Source organism: Crinia signifera, chromosome 6 (assembly GCF_055691185.1).
Source record: "Crinia signifera chromosome 6, ASM5569118v1, whole genome shotgun sequence".
Taxonomy (NCBI): domain Eukaryota; kingdom Metazoa; phylum Chordata; class Amphibia; order Anura; family Myobatrachidae; genus Crinia; species Crinia signifera.
In genome coordinates, this window is record NC_139222.1 from 95749722 (window position 1) to 95767389 (window position 17668).

General features: G+C 44.0%; 1 protein-coding gene across 14 annotated transcripts in view; it reads right to left on the reverse strand.

Annotated features, from left to right (window-relative positions):
- Positions 1 to 6375: 6375 nt before the first annotated feature.
- Positions 6376 to 17668, reverse strand: part of BCAS1 (brain enriched myelin associated protein 1) — an 80054-nt gene continuing 68761 nt past the window's right edge. For 13 of the 14 annotated variants that reach the window (XM_083146520.1, XM_083146521.1, XM_083146518.1 and 10 more), the window contains 2 exons: positions 13249 to 13536; positions 6376 to 8207 (listed from right to left, as the gene is read on the reverse strand). In XM_083146520.1, coding sequence (XP_083002646.1) covers positions 8133 to 8207; positions 13249 to 13536 — 363 coding nt within the window. In that variant the 3' untranslated portion in view covers positions 6376 to 8132. The remainder of the gene's footprint in view (positions 8208 to 13248; positions 13537 to 17668) is intronic. The other variant, XM_083146523.1, reaches the window with a different exon arrangement.

Below are 17668 nucleotides of genomic sequence, written 5' to 3' on the forward strand. Positions count from 1 at the left end.
TCTAGTGTTTGTGCCGCACACTTGTGTGGCTTATCATAGTTATCCAGCTACCTCGGTGCAACCTTTTGCCCTAAAAACAATATTGTAAGGTGTGAGCTGTTCAGAATAGACTGTAAATGAGTGGAAATGAATGTTATTGATGTTAATATAGCGTAGGAGCAAAAAAAATAAAAAATTCTGCGATTTTAGCAGTTTTTATGCTTTTTTAACAAAAAAATCAGAACCCAAAACCCAAGAAATCCAAACACAAAACACTTAGGAGGTGTTTTGGCAAAACCCATTAGAACCCAAAACCTTAAGGTAATCAGAACCCAAAACCCAAAACCCAAAATGTGGCCGGTGCACATCTCTAATTCTTATACCTGCAGAGTTGTGTGGAATGGCTGGCTTATTACCCAGGAAGCAGGCTGCAATGGATTGCCTGGAAAAGGCCCATGTGATACTGGCAAACTTGGCTGCGCACAAACTTGGCTGTAGAGGGAAAATTTTGTTTGTATGCAGCATGGCTGTGGCCTGCTGCAATGGAGGCGGTGCAGGGAACTGGGAAGGACATCCAGCAGGACAGGAGGAATGGGCTGAGCAGATGCCATGACAGTGGCGGTGGGATCACAGGAGGTAGTCTAAGGAGATGGCATGCAGCGCAGATGGAAGCCAGGTCTAGAACGCTGACACAATCTGTGAAGACACTTCAAAGGTAAATAAGTGTGTTATTTACCTTTGAAGTGTGCCCCCCCGCCGCACCCCCCTCCCGCAGCCTTACCTGTCTTGCTGGTCCCATCCCGGCACCCTTGCTGGCTTCATTCTTCTGCTAGTGAGACGGACCAACACAAAATGTCCGCCCCATACAGCAGACAGTTTCAGAGAACTGTCTGCTATATGGGGCGGACATTTTATTGTGGTCCGTCTCACTAGCAGAAGAATGTCGGGCGGCAGATGGGCGGACGGGAGGGGGCTAACTATAGCACCATAGCCCCCACGGCGCCCACACATGCACAGCGCCCCCTTGCGGCTGCGGGAGCTGCGGTGCTATAGTTACGCCTCTGGCTGTCCGTAGTAGTAAAAGCCACATTTCTACAAACATTTGTATATCTCCAAACAGTGGTGGACCTTTTACTGCTGCAGAGGGTGTGGCTACAATGGGGCCCAAAGGAGAGAGGGTCAGTCAATGAAAGGCCAAGGTCTTCCTAAAGGCCCCAGTTCGGTTCTGTGAACAGCAGAGGAGTACAAAGTAAAAAATGTGTGTGTGTGTGTGTGTGTGTGTGTGTGTGTGTGTGTGTATCAAACCTTCAATAGAGCGATAAAGTAGAGAAGTTGCTATACTTCATCTATCACAGTCTATAAAAAATGAGACCACAATGTAGTGTATAGCAGCCTTCTCATCCACAGCTGTGGATGAGAAAGCTGCTATACACTTCATTGTGGTCTCATTTTTTTTTATAGACTGTGATAGATGAAGTATAGCAACTTCTCTGCTTTATCACTCTCTTGAAGGTTTCATTGGGATAATTGTCCCACCATAAGAGAATTCTTTCTTTGTGTGCAATCGAATATATCGGCTGGACACATGAAGAATGATTTACAGATTTTAAATCAAATTATATTTATCATTGTCAGTGTTGGGTGGTGCTGCTGTCCTTTACTAACAGGAGGGATATATTGTAGGTGCTGCACATTAATTCAATAGCGCAATACAGGGTCTACACCTTTTGTTTTTTAATATATATATATATATATATATATATATATATATATATATATATATATATATATATATATATAGAGAGAGAGAGAGAGAGAGAGAGAGAGAGAGAGAGAGAGAGGTAGACGGCCTGGCACTCCCTCAGCTGGGATTCAGTACCTGGGTGCCTTCTGGAACAAACAGGTAGTCTCGTAGGAAGGAACAGACAGCGGCACTCCAAGGGTTTTCAACAGCGTGTATTAAAGCAAACCAACGTTTCGGGGTATCATTCACCCCTTTGTCAAGGTTTGCACTTAAACCTTGACAAAGGGGTGAATGATACCCCGAAACGTTGGTTTGCTTTAATACACGCTATTGAAAACCCTTGGAGTGCCGCTGTCTGTTCCTTCCTACGAGACTATATATATATATATATATATATATATATATATATATATATATATATATATATATATATACAGAGGCGTAACTACTACCTTCTGGGCCCCATTGCAAAATTTTGAAAGGGCCCCCCATCACAGGAGGAGAGGGTGACAGGTGTGTGTGTATGGGGGGGGATAGAGAGAGATTATATGGAAGGGGCCGAGGTGTAAAGAGGAGGTTGTAGCAGAAGAGAGGGAGAAAAAGAGGAAAGTAAATGAGAGGAGATGGAGAGAGAGAGAGAGAGACAGACAGACAGAGAGAGACATACAGACAGACAGAGACATACAGACAGACACAGACAGACAGACAGACAGAGAGAGACAGACAGAGAGAGAGACAGACAGAGAGAGAGACATACAGAGAGAGAGACATACAGAGAGAGAGAGACATACAGAGAGAGAGAGAGAGAGACAGAGAGATAGAGACAGAGAGACCTACAGAGAGAGACATACATACAGAGAGAGACATACAGTGAGAGAGAGACACACACACAGAGAGAGAGAGAGAGAGAGACATACAGACAGAGAGAGAGAGAGACATACAGAGAGAGAGATACCGACCGAGAGACATACAAACAGAGAGAGAGAGAGAGACATACAGAGAGAGACATACAGAGAGAGAGAGACATACAGAGAGAGAGAGACAGAGAGACCTACAGAGAGAGAGACAGACCGAGAGAGACAGAGAGACCTACAGAGAGAGACATACAGAGAGAGAGATACATACAGAGAGAGAGACACAGAGAGAGAAAGAGAGACAGAGAGAGAGAGAGAGACACAGACAGACATACAGAGAGAGAGACAGACAGACAGACCGAGAGAGACATACAGAGAGAGAGACAGACAGAGAGACACAGAGAGCGACATCTGACATACAGAGAGAGAGACATACAGAGAGAGAGACAGACATAGAGAGAGAGAGAGACATACAGACAAAGAAACAGACAGACAGATAGAAGAGACATACAGAGAGAGACATACATACAGAGAGAGACAGACAGAGAGAGACATACAGAGAGACAGACAGAGAGAGAGACATACAGATAGAGACATACAGAGAGAGAGACACACACACACAGACAGAGAGAGACATACAGACAGTTAACTCCCCTCCGACCCACAGTTAACCCTGTCCCCCCCTTACCAGTATAATTCATGCTGCCAGTGCTGAGTCTTCCTGCACTGACAGCTCCGTGTCTCCTGTTTCCCAGGGCCTGCGTCTCCCACACAGAGCAGGCAAGAAGCACAGACAGCGTGTTTCACGCCGGGGCTGGTCACTAGATAGTGACGTCAGTCCCCGGCAGCATCAAAGAAGGGAGAGGGGGGAAGGCTGCAACAGCCGGACCACCACATCCCCCTTCATATGTAGCGCATCGTCGCTAGCGGGGGAGGGGGCAGAGGCACCTCCAACACTGCCAAGCGAGCGGCACTAATAAGGAAAAAGGGTGCAGGGGATGCCTGCTGTGCTATGGGGCCCCCCAAGGGCCCGGGCCCCATAGCAGCTGCATCCCCTGCACCCTCCATAGTTACGCCACTGTATATATATATATATACATTTTCAGATCGCTCCAGAGATGTTCATTTTGATTAAAAGCTCTGGCTGGGCCACTCAAGGACATTGACAGTGTTATCCTGAAGCCACGCCTTTGATATCTTAACTGTGTGCTTAGGGTCTTATCCTCTTGAAAGATGAACCGTCGCCCCAGTCTAAAGGCCCCCATACACTAGCCGATTTTGGTCAGTCGGATCTGGCCGAAATCGGACCAAAATCGGCTAGTTTTGATGTCCCCTCAGATCCGATGCGCGGTCCCGTGCGCATCGGATCTGCGTCGGGTTTTCGGACCTGCTGCACGTCCGACCACCCGACTTGCCACCTAGTTGGGCGGCGCGGCGGTGGAGGGAGCAGGGGGGGCTGGGGACGCTGCGGGGGACACAGGCGGCATAGAGCCGGGCAGGGGGAGCCGGGAGCTGTCAGTACTGAAAAAAAAAAAAAAAGCCCATACAATGAATGGGCGGCCTGTGATTGGCTGAGCGCTCTCTCAGCCAGTCAGCAATTGGCTGAGAGAGCGCTCAGCCAACCACAGGCTGCCCATTCATTGTATAGGCTTTTTTTTCTAGCACTGACAGCTCCCGGCTCCCTCTGCCCGGCTCTATGCCGCCTGTGTCCCCCGCAGCGTCCCCAGCCCCCCCTGCTCCCACCAGCAGCCCTGCTCTGTAGCCCCCCCCTGCTCCCCGGGTTTTGTACATGTGATAAATCGAGACGATTTATCACATGTAAAAAATGGCACATCAAGTGCCAATCTAATCAAGCAGCCGGGGAAGCTCAGGGGGAAGTCGGGGGCGACTTGTCCTAAGGACAAGTCGCCCTAGTGTATGGGGGCCTTAATCTCAAGAGCGCTCTGGAGCAGGTTTTCATCCAGGATGTCTCTGTACATTGCTGCATTAATCTTTTCCTCAATCCCGATTAGTCTCCCAGTTCCTTCTGCTGAAAAATATCCCCACAGCATGATGCTGCCACCACCACGCTTCACTGTAGGGTTGGTATTGGCCTGGTGATGAGCGGTGCCTGGTTTCCCCCAAACTTTACGCATGGCATTCACGCTAAAGAGTTCAATCTTGGTCTCATCAGACCGGAGCATTTTATTTTCAGGTGCATTTAGGCAAACTCCATGTGGGCTGCCATGTGCTTTTTACTAAGGGGTGCTTTCCGTATGGCCACACCTCCATACAGGCCTGATTGGGGGATTGCTGCAGAAATGGCTGTCCTTCTGGAAGGTTCCCCTCTCTCCACAGAGGAATGCCGTAGCTCTGACAGAGTGACCATCGGGTTATCGGTCACCTCTCTGACTGGGGCCCTTCTCCACCGATCGCTCAGTTTAGATGGCCAGACAGCTCTAGGAAGAGTACTGGTGGTTCCGAACTTCTTCCATTTATGGATGATGTTCATTGGGACCTTCAAAGCAGCAGATATATTTCTGTACCCTTCCCCAGATTTGTGCCTCGAGACAATCCTGTCTTGGAGGCCTACAGACAATTCCTTTGACTTCATGCTTGGTTTATGCTCTGACATGCACTGCCAAGTGTGGGACCTTATATAGACCGGTGTGTGCCTTTCCAAATCATGTCCAATCAAGTGAATTTACCACAGGTGGACTTCAATTAAACTCAAAGATGATCAGTGAAAACAGGATGCACCTGAATTTGGAACCTAAATACACCACAAATGTCTGGCAGTATATTTGGAGATATGAGGTAAAAGGAATACATTTAAAGTACGTAATACATGTATGTGGTTGGTAACGATGTAATTAGTTGCATTATTCTACCGTATCTTAGGATAGAGATGGAGCATATATTAATTATGTATATAGTTCTGGTTATTGTGAAAATATCTAGGAGAAAAACATTTTGTATCCCAATTGCACACTGAGTGACAAAATAACTACATATCTGTATTATCTGATTAATATGTAGTTATTTTCTCACTCAGTGTGCAATTGGGATACAAAATGTTTTTTTCCTAGACAGAATTACCCCTCCTTTTTGGCACCTGAATGACACACCTCTGATTGAGCAGCTTACTAACAAAAGTATTGTGAAAATATGTAGCTAGTGCCTTGCAGTATTCTGTGATACTTTAGGATGGATAAGGGGGAAAAGTATTATACTGTATTGCTCAGGAGCCTATTTCAGATTGGTGAAAATGGGTGTAATTTTAAAGAATAAGCAGAGCTGTCTCACAGATTCAATGTACCTCTTTAGGTTTCTATTAAAATGGTGATGGTCGCAGATGCAGGCAACAACTAGAAGTAGTCACTGTTTTTTTATCACGGGTAAAAAATGTGTGAGGTAATTTAACATTTGATTCATATGTTTCAGCACAAATATTTTATTGATATTTTGTGGTCATACCATAAGGTGCAGACACACTATGCAATATTTTTTTAACGATATGCAGGATAGCGATATTCTCGTGCATATCGTCTAATGTGTACACTCTTATCGTTAACGATGCACGCTCCTGCGGGTCTTTAACAACTCCGCTGTCTTCTGAACACGCAGTCAATTTCAACTAGATCGTCAATGATCGCATGTTCAGCGTGGGGGGAGGAGCACCTCCGATACAATTAACAATATTGGAGGTGCCACGAATCAAATAGTGTGCACACAGCTATAGATTAAAATATTATTGCTCAATGTAATAAATGCTGCATACAGGTTTCATGGAACACACTTAAGAAACTGACAGCAATGTTAGGAATACAATAACTTTATTTAACCGCTGTACACCAATAAAACATTATTGAAATTCTGTAATAAACCGAGGTTTGAACATCATTTGGATTACATCAAGGAAAATACAGCCATTTAATAAACAAAAAGGTAAAATGTGTGGTTACGTCAAAAGCAGGCAATTATCCAATATAAGGTTGTTAGTGTTCATTATGTATGTAAACAACTGCAACTTATATTAGAATAAGTAATGAATTTACTTATAAAAATGGCGTTTGATATTTTGTACAGTAATATAGCATGTACTAATGCCAGCCTATACTGCTATTTTATAGAACTGTTTCTAGAAATCATATAAAGCTTTAAGATAAAAATGATGTTGTATATATTGCATATAAGCTTCTGCATAATTTTAACCCTCAACATTCTGTTTCATTCAACGACCATTGTAACATGCTGACACTTCCTTTAAAATGTAAGGCAACTTTTTCATTGGACAGTTTGATCAATTTAGATTAAAGCGCTTTGCTCAAAACTGAACTTATGCAGGTCAGTCAAGACTTGCTGTCCTCATCTAGGAGCAATGTCAGTAGTGCACACAGGGGGGGTTTCTGAGCACCCACAAACCCCCATGACAAAAGAGAGAAAGCCAGCTTTGCGTAAGAACCCCAGACTAGCCTCTATTTGTTCAGTTTCGCACACAGAATGACATTTTACAATTTCAGCATAATACATTTATTAAACTGTTATATGAATGTTTGCCCCTGTAATTGCATAGCAAATATACTTGTAGCTGCTTTCATTTGTCAAACAACAACTGCATTAATCATTCAATCATGTAGATGCTGATAGACAGATAGGTCAGCCAAGCACAGGATGGAAAGCACAGCACTAGCCAACCTCTTCATGCCTTATCTCCGTGCCACTGTGTGCTGCAGGAAGATGATGAATGGGTTGCAGAACGCCAACAATGCCATTTATTAACTGGGGCACAATTTTATAAACTTTAATGGAAAAAATGACAGAAAGGGGGTAAAGCAGAGGTGGAACAAACATTGGTGCAGCAGGTGCAGTGCATAGGGGCCCCTGAGGACTAAGGGGCCCACTGTTCCTGTCACTCATTGTGTTTCCATGTCACACTCTGCCTCCCCTACCTCTCTCTGTCACCCTCTGCCTCTCCCTGTCACATATTGTGAACTTGGCTTGGGGTTGAGGAGGGGGGCCCAAATTATATTTTTGCACCTGGGCTCACCACCTACAAGTTCCGCCACTGGGGTAAAGATACTAAAGCTTTTAAAAATGAAAGTGGGGCCCATAGCAACCACTCAGATTCTGTCTATTATTTCTCTATTGTATCATAGAAAATGATAAACAATCTAATTGGTTGTTATGGGCGACATCCCCACTTTTCATTTTTAGAACCTTTAGTAAATGAACTGTTTTTTTGTGATGGACAGTAGGGGAGGTCTACAAATATCGGTTGGTATCTACCATTCTGTTGCATTCATTAATCATAACATGCTTTACATCATTCTCACACCTGCTGTAAGTTCTTAATTTATATGCTGCTAAAAAGACCATTGGAAGATAAGACTTGTCCTGTAGATCTCACTAGAACAAAAAGTAATGGGAGTCTTCCACGATGTGGGCTTGGAGATTTGTGGCTCACCCCCATTGTGTTGCAGAGGAATGGATTGAAATATCTCTGTACAAATTACACCTGAAATATACATTTGTGGTATCCGCCCATAAACGCTCATGTCCTGGAGTTTCCTCATTTACTTGGCTTTCTCAGCAGGATAGACGGAGACCGGGTCAGTCTGGACTTCAGCATCACACATGCGCTTTGGCCCCTGAAATGAATGAATGAGAGGGCACAATGATATCACTAGGGAGGACAGGGACTCACTGATCATCACCAGGTCAATAACATAAATTAACACTTCATTAGAAGTCCAGCACCAAAGTCTGGGGATTAACTTTCTACCATTTTCCTGATGAAGAGTCCATAATAATATTTAGGCTCCACACTTGACCCAAGAAGCATAACCAATGGTGAGATCAGAGAAGAATACTACATGCAGGGGCTAATAGTCATGGTTGCCAGCTCAAAGAAACAGGAGGTTGGCGGACAGGCGTTAAGTGATAGGGGGTGGGGCTCACTGAAAGGCAGCTGTGCTGGGGGCATGGTCATTGCAATCACGTCATAGTGGCCATGCCACCTGTTGCAAATGCTGGTATTACAGTCACTGAACAATGCGGGGTGGGGCCATGATAACATTATTCAGCATGAATTGCGTCATCTGGTCCCCACTGACCCCTTCAGCGAGTAAGGGGAGGGTTTGTGGCATAGGGCAGTATTCAATGAGAAAAATTCTCCGTGTTTTATGGCGAGTTTGTGCTTTTCTCACGTTGGACGGAGACTTTTGCTCTCAAAAAGCGAGCAACCCTATTCAACGCGCACTTCTCGCCGTCTTTCTAAGTGATTTTCGCCGTGTCTCTCCGTGTAGCAATTCTCCATCTTTTCATGGAGAAGTGGAATATGAACTTTTACAATAAAAGGTTTTTTGTTTTAATTTTGGTGTAAAAAAATCAGGAATTTTAATCTGTGAAAGGGCATGCTATTTTTATTCATGTGCTTATAGCACATGAATATATATTTAATAAAAAAAAAATATATATATATTTTTTTTATTACACAGAGCAGCCAGCAGGGGGCCGGGAGCTGAGCCGCTCATTAGATATTCATATATTCACTGCACCCGATCATTACATATGCACGATCGGGTGCAGTGAATACCCGGCCCCCTGTTGGCTCTCCCGGGGGGCAGCCTGTGCTGCCTGGCTCCCGGGGAGCCCACCTCCCCCCCACATACGTTCTGGGGCAGGCAGGGAGACTTCCATCTCCCTTCCTGCCACCGTCCTCGGGCTCCCTGCGGCGTCATCATACGCCGGATTGGCTGATACTCGCCGCGAGGGGCGGCGAGTATCAGTCACATTGAATAGTGTATAAAGTGCCGTGACGGAGAATCTCCAAACATGGAGAATCTCAGCAAAAACACGGCGAGTGCATGGCGAGCGAAAAAAAACGCTTGCCATGCACGGAGAATAATCACATTGAATACTGCCCATACTGTGGGAATTGTGAGGAACTTGTCCATCTTTAGAGGGGGCCAGGAGGGGGACCGATTTTTGGGAGCATCCTAGCCATTCCAGGAGGGTAGGCAAGTATAGTAAAAGTGTTTATTTTATTTAATTATAGCAAATGATTCTAAGGGGGACAGATCATCCAGAATCTAACTTTAATTTTCCGTGATTTTTACTTTACAGTTAAGGCCCCCACACACTACTTCGAGGTATCGCATGCATACCTCGCATTGCGATACCCCGCTAACAACTTGCTGGGGAGCCGCCAGCAAAATCGCATACGATGCACCGTATACACACCCTTTGCATATGATGTATTATATACAATACCATTGACTGCCACAGGATACGTCATATACTTGTGGCAGCCATGGCAATCTTTGGATCTGATCCACATGGGACTACGCATCGGATCCGGAGGTGAGACGCATACGATATGGCACTTCTCACATGATTTATCGGCCCAGTGGGTCGAAATCATGTGAAAAAGAGCCATGTCATATAAGTGTATGGGGATCTTTACAACTACAGGGCTAGTAAAATGTTATTATTGTACCCTGAGCTGCTGCCAGAGGCCTGATTTCCTCTCATGATCTTTGGCCAAAAAGGGCACATTGCATGCCACAGTCAAGTGGCCAGGGAAGTATATAGTATTTAGGCAGAAATGCAATATTAATATTAGTAAATCACATGCTAGTAATGTCAGTATATAGAAGAGTTAAGGGGGAATTAGAAACTCAGGAGGTCACGGATAGGTAAGTGACAAACAACATACAGTAATAAGTGAACAGGTATAATACCTATAATACTTACAAATAAAGCTAATTACATACAGTAGTTGCTAAAGGTTTCCGATTTTGAGGACTTTCCTGTGTTGCCCTTGGAAACTTGTGTCCCTGACCAAATGTACATAACAATTTTTATTTTGTTTTATATATTGAATGGACATTTTTTGTTCCTAATTATTAATTGCTAACTTCCCCTGCTGTATTTCCAAAAACATAGGGTTGTCGGCTTATGACAGTGGTTCCCAACCTTTTTTCTCTCCCGTACCCCTTGATTGGACTTTTCATTGATAAGTACCCCCTCCTCTAAATTTGAAATATGGACAGTACTTAGCGGTATGCAGATCCTTATGCATATCCTTATATTAAGGAGGAGCGGAGGAGTAGTATACAGCCAGGAATCATGCCCTTCTGTGTCTAGACACTGGTTGTGTATTATCTCCAGGATTCCTGCTAACACCGGTAGGATTAATGCCGCTGCTTCCTCCACCTTTGTCAGTGCTGGGCAGATAACTGCTGATGTCTGAGGGCAGCATGGAAGCTCCCAGTGGATTGCTGGTCAGGCATATGACACAACATGGTGTGTCTCCATGGCAATGGGTCTTCTTCAGCCATCAAAAGACGTTTTCATCGTCCGCCATTACCAATATTATTTTCAAGTACCCCCAACTGGTCTGCAGAGTACCCCCAGGGGTACTAGTACCCCAGTTTGGGAACCACTGGCTTATGACATGAAAAATTAGCTTTTCAAGGGAACCTTCTGGCTTTTACTTCATATTGATATGCTGGGTGTGTGGCTCTTGCATATGATGTCAAGTCACACGTAGAGAGGGTGTTACCCATACAGCCTGCCAGCTAAGGCAAGCAGTGGAAAGAGGGCGCAACACAAGAGAAGCCATATTTGATGGGGGGGGGGGGGGCAACGGGTGTGTTACCCTCAGGCATTGTCTACGCTATGCTCCCAGAAAATAATTTTAAAATGTTGCTAATATTTTTGTCTTATGCTACTTTCAGCACTCCATAAATAGGCCCCTCCCACATTCTGGGTTTGGGAAGTCATACTGCACAGGAATACTCTGCAGTGGAAATGCTCTCGTCAGCTGGATGACATTTTGTTTGGCTGGATCTTGATCGGTTTCACTTGAGTAAGCATTGTTCTATTGCGATAATTCCTGTATATGAAATTGTTTCACTGTACAGTTTTGGTGAATCTGTGTTTTTGGGTCTCAGCCGAATATTTTTTTCTCATTAAAAGTTCACCAAATGTTGTTCTGAGAAAATAAGAAGGCACAACTGTGGTGCTTATGTTTTATTGTCCCATAGTGGACAGATGACAATGTGTCCAAAAATAATCACCTGTCCCAGGCCAAGTGTATTCATCCAGGTAAAAATGCCATCATGGTCATACTGACTATGTCGACATCCATGTGCTTTCTGATAGAATGTCAACATATTTTCCCTGGTAGCCCAGCAATGACTTCAGTGTTGGACTTAGGGATTAAGGGCCCAGTGCAGAAAATATAGGGGCCCTTGTTTAGTTGTGTGGCCAGTCTCCAAAGGGGTTGTGTCCAGCTGCCACAAAGGTTGGGCTACTGTAACTATTAGTAAGTGCATGAATACTTCTAGTGCATGCATGATAATGTACCAGATTCATAATGGCAATGCACTGTAGAAAATAGACCATAGTCCCAAGAGAAGTTGAGCCCACAAGCAGTGGAGCTCACCGGGGGTTTCCCCCTGTGCCCTGTGGGCCATCCAACTCTGAATTGCTTAACTTTTCCTGATGGCTACATCAGGTTCAACATGGCCTGCAGACTAACTTTAATAACTGTTGACACTGTTGTGTTGACATTATGAATGTTAATGTTGTTAACGACCACCTAATGACTAAATCCCCTTGTATAACACTGATAAATTGTATATTTATGTTTCAAGGGTGATCCTATAAAGGAACTACTGCCATAGAGTTGGTATTGTATGATGGGCCAGGGATGGGTTACCATTTTCGGTCTGCATTGTGCTCATGAATTGTCTTCATTGACAAATCCTCTCTATCAGTCCCCTCATTGTTCTTTATTCCATTTTCAAGGTTGTCTTTCTTGAAGTTGTAACCAAGAAAAAATGAGCAGCTGTGGATTTTGTTACTGTGACAAAGAATGTTGTTCTTAATCCAATGTTTGTATATTCACTTAATCTTAAAACTGCCTATTATGTGGATTTATTGGAGGTGGACATGCCAGAGGCAAACTCAGTCACTCCTTGGTGCCCAGATTTAATACTATCAGAGACTATCTCTCTGATGTCTGGCTTTGCTCATTAATTGTATTGGAAGTAACGGATCTTCATCATATCACTACAGATAGTTGTACTACTGTACTATTAGTGATATGGTAGAGATACTCTACCACCACTAATACTAATGAGCCAAGTAGATATAAGGCTGACATTATTGAACTGTGCACCAAGTAGAGTGAGATTTGGTGGGCAACCCTGCAACAAACAACCTGCCAGCCATTTTGTTTTTCAAACAGCATTTATGAATTTAAGAATTCCCTTCTTAAGAACAAAGTACATCTAATAATAGCAGTTGTCTTTAATTTAAAAAAGAAGATGGGTCTCCATTGTCCTGGATCTCTTAGTGGCTATTGCACACTGAGCGCTTTTGTTTCACCATTCAGGCGCATGTGCCAGGGTGACGATATCATTTCTGTCAATCCGCAGAAACAGTCTTATGAATCCGCAGGGCTCCCAAGATGCAGCCCACGATAGATAGTAGGATTTTGATGACAAGTTAGTTGCACTAACAGTCTCAGTTTGCATCTGATCTGATTATGATCATGTGACTGAAGTCTTAAAATTATTTTCTCCACCCCGATTTAAAGCAGAATTGCTATCCCTCCCTCTCACTTCAAGGCAAGTTAACTCTACTTGATCTTCTTTATAAAACTTGGAGTCAACTTACAATGGCTTTGAAAAAGCTTCCCAAAGACTGTCTCTTCTCAACTTTCTTCAGCTGGGCGTCTTTTGATGACTCCCCTCCATTCTGCACCAGAAGTGCATCTGGAGCCTGGAACTGTATAGAAGCAGTTGCCTCCGGACTATCTCGACTTTCTTGTTTGGTTAGCTTTTCCGCTGATACTTTCTTCTCCTTCAGGTTCTCCTTTCCTTTCTGTGGTGGAGGTTCTACCACAGCTGTGACCACTGTTTTCTCACCTTTACTGACTTCCACTCCATCTGTAATGTCCAGTGTCTACAAAGACAAAAAGATGATGCAAGTAACTTGCAGTTCAGAAAGTAAGACACCATCTGTTTCATAGGGAACATACATTGTTCTCCTTGGTGGGCAGATAATGAACCCACAGAACCATAATATAATTGTCTGTATTTCTTTACAGTGCAATCTTATACTGTAGAGTCTTACAGGAAATGACCAGTTAATTTGATCTGAATAGTAGTACGGCAGAGTTTCCATGCCCAGAATCCATGCAGTTCATGAGGTACTCACCCCATCTTGTCACTATGAACTCATATTTACCAAGCTCACAGTCTTAAATCTTAAAATGGCATGTCATGGGTGTGCTTGTGCATGCGGCTAAGATCTCTTTGGCGGTACCCCTGCCACACTGGCCATATTTACAGTTCAATCTGCTCTATCCAGGACTTACTTGAGCAGTCAATGTTGGACCGATTGTAGAGTGAACACAGCATCCGGCGGATCTGTACAGTGCTCAGATAAGTAAAGCGGGTGTTTCACATTTTGCATCGGTCATCTCACACTAGCATTTACATACTTCGGCACCTTATATACGTATAGGATTGCAGACTCCCTTCCCAACCAGAATATTACAGTACTGTATGTATGGCTATATAACTTACATGAACAAAAATGTTGTTTTTAACTCAAATAAAAATGTAAATGAATTATTTTTTTACAGTTAGTACTTTAGTTGTTAATTACAAGGACTCCAGGGAAGTTTGCCTTTGCTTTAGTGTTACTACATAATAAAGAGTTGGTTTTAAACCATCCAATGGGTGGCTGCTGTTTCACCTTATTCAGTGACATATAATGAACAAGTGGCTGTCAGACATAGCAATTACTGAACATCTATAGTGTCACTGACATTTCCTTTATATAAGATATAAGTATCCCTGAGGAAGTTTGGCCATGAATGAAATGCGTTGGTTGGTCCTGTTTGTTTAGCAAGACAGACTCTACACCAGACTTTCAGTGGGCTATTCCATAAAGACTTGGGTAAACCACAATTCCATACTAAAATGCTTTATGAGAAGTTTTTGTATTCTACGTGTTTTAATATAAATATTGAAATATTACTTTAAGATTATCTTTGGTATCTTTGGTGCTGGGCTATATTCCAGATGGTGTTACATTTTGTGATGGTAGACTGGACTCCTGTTAGGGGACTACACCACCAACAGTATTATTTCACACTAGTTAAAAGCCTGTCAAAATGACGGCTTCTGTAATGTACTTTCACTTTGAGCAGTGAAAGTCTTTGCTTTTACTTTGAGCTGTGACAGTTTTTAGCCCACAAACTACCCACCCCACCCCTTGTCCCTATCTCCTCCTATTTCCAATCTCTTCTTCACAGCTCCCTCTCTTCATATACAGCAAGTTTGAAACATATCAGTGTTCTTGCATACATTGCTTTACTTAGCCTTTTGTATACAGGGTCTGTCCGGAAAGTAATGAGACAGATTTCTTTCATGAACGGGGAACAGGTGCATGATGGCACTGTAGGGCGGGATGGATGGAGGGGTGTCTCAGCTACATATTCACGTCAGCTGCAGATGCCTGTGATCCTTTGAAGTATATGGATTGAGGTGTAAACAAAGTGTTCTTTTTTACCTCGGCGATAATTAGGCAACAAAATGGCGTTATCGCATTTTTTGACAAAATCGCCAATTTAATAGGGTGCACTAAGTCCTGTAAATCACACATTTTAAGCGATAACTCACACTTGCTGGTAAAAATTTGCATTTTTATCGCATCCAGATGTTTTCACATAGAAAAGTATACAAATCGCTTATTTAATGGCATGCACAAACGGAAATCGCATTTTTGAGGTGTCTAAAAATCTCACTTTTTTCAGACCAGGTTCTGATGGGCGAATTTGTCAAAGACATGCACAGATCATTGCGATCTGTGCATGGTTCTGGTGTAAAAAAAAAAAGTGTTAATACTAAAATTTATAAAATTTATAAAAAAACTACGTGGGGTCCTGGTTTCATAAAATCATGGGGCAAAACAAATAGGGGTCCCCAGGATTTCCTAAAACCAGCACCGGGCTCAAGGACCGGTCCTGGTTCCCAACATACGGAGGACAAAATGAGTAGGGGTCCCCCGTATTTCAAGAACCAGCACCGGGCCCAACCAGCCAGCAGGCTAATGCCACAGCCGGGGGGGAGACTTTTTATACAAGTCCCCCCGGCCAAAGGATTTATCCCTCTGACCAGTCAGCATGGGCAGGAGTCCTGGGGAAGTGGGGACCCCCCAAAGAAGGGGTCCCCCCCTCCAGAACTTATATGCCCATGCTGAAGCCCGGGGCTGTCCTCGATGCCCCTGGGCGATGGGCATCAAGCTGATAATTGTGTAACAAAATAGAAAAACTATTGTGTATTGCTGTGGAACTATGAGTCCCAGCACGCCTGCACCACATGCAGGGACTTGAAGAACCACAAGTCCCAGCATGCGGGGCAATAAAGGGCCTGCTGGGACTTGTAGTTCCACAGTAGAACAAATAGTTAAATAAATACACACACTTACAGTAAAACTTTATTACACACAGAGCCCATTCATGCAATACTCACCTATGTTGCCACGAAGCATCGGTCCCCTTGTCCAGTAATATCCATGTGGGTACCTGTGGAGAGAAAACATAATCACCGGACGGCTTCTCCGGGACCCCTGCACTGCTGAAACCAAGTTCCGGTCTTCTGTTTACTTCTTGGGCTCCGCCCCCTGACCGGGACTTAGGCCCGCCCACCAGCCAATTATGGTCTGGGATTTCCCGATGCCGGAGCATGATTGGCAGGTGGGCGGCCCTAAGTCCCGGTTGGGGGGGGCGGAGCCCCAGAAGTAAACAGAAGACTGGAGCTTGGTTTCAGCAGTGCAGGGGTCCCAGAGAAGCCCTGAAGACATCCGGTGAGTATGTTTTCTCTCCAAAGGTACCCACATGGATACCATGCCATGCATCAAGAAGCCTTTGGGGATGAACGCTTGTCCAAGCCACAAGTTTACCCCCAGTTTAAATTTTCTAGGAGGGCAGAGAAGACGTTAAGGACAAACCACGCTATGGACGACCTTCGACTAGCCGATATGAGTAAAATGTGGACAAATTGTGCAATGTTTTGAACAGTGACCATCGTTTGAGTGTTAGAATGGTAGCAAAAAGGTTGGAACTTCCAAAAACTACTGTGCAAAAGATTGTGATAACAGAATTAGTGATGCGAAAGGTGTGTGCCCGATTGGTTCCCAAGGTTTTGACTTTTGGAGCGTGTGCAAAGTGAGCACATTTTTTTGACAGAGTGAAACCAGGTAACAAAACTTGGATCTTTGAGTATGATCCGGAGACCAAAAGGCAAATTGCAGAGAAGTACACACACAAACCATCTTCACCTTGCCACAAAAAGCACAGAATGAGCAAATCACAGATCAAGGAATTTATACCTACTGGCCAAACTGTCAACGGTACATTTTACATGGGAGAGCACAAATGCTTGAGAAACAGGGTCCTCCGTCTCCACAAGGAGATTGTCACTACCTGGGTCCTCCATCATGCCAATGCGCCAAGTCACACATCGCAGAAAGTTAGCGTCTTTGGCCAAGCACAACATGACATTGCTACCTCAACTACCCTACAATCCAGATCTGTCCCCAGCTGACTTAATTTTGTTCTCTTCATAAACACGGACTGGAAGGATACAGTTTTCAGACTATAGACAAATCGGAAGCATCCGCGACAAGGGCACTTAAGGTTTCCGGTTAATGCCTTTCAGGAGGCGTACCAGACTAACTCTATGTACTGTTTCTGAAAGTTCAATGAATTGTTTTTCTTGGATTTAGGGCCTGATTCTGACCTGTTTGCTAGGCTGTGTGTAATTGCATGCACAAACCCCGACCATCAGGGGCGGGGACGAATTTGGCTAATAACATACTGGTCTGAGCCTTAGCCTCATTACTAGTTTCTGGACAGACCCTATATATAGATATAAGCTCCAAAAGTATGCATAATGCTCACTGTTAATCATATCAGTCTAGATTTTAATTGATATACTGGGCCAGATGTACTAAGCTTGAAAAGTGATAAAATGGAGGGTGAAAAATCACCAGCCAATCGGCTTGTAACTGTTATGTCACAGGC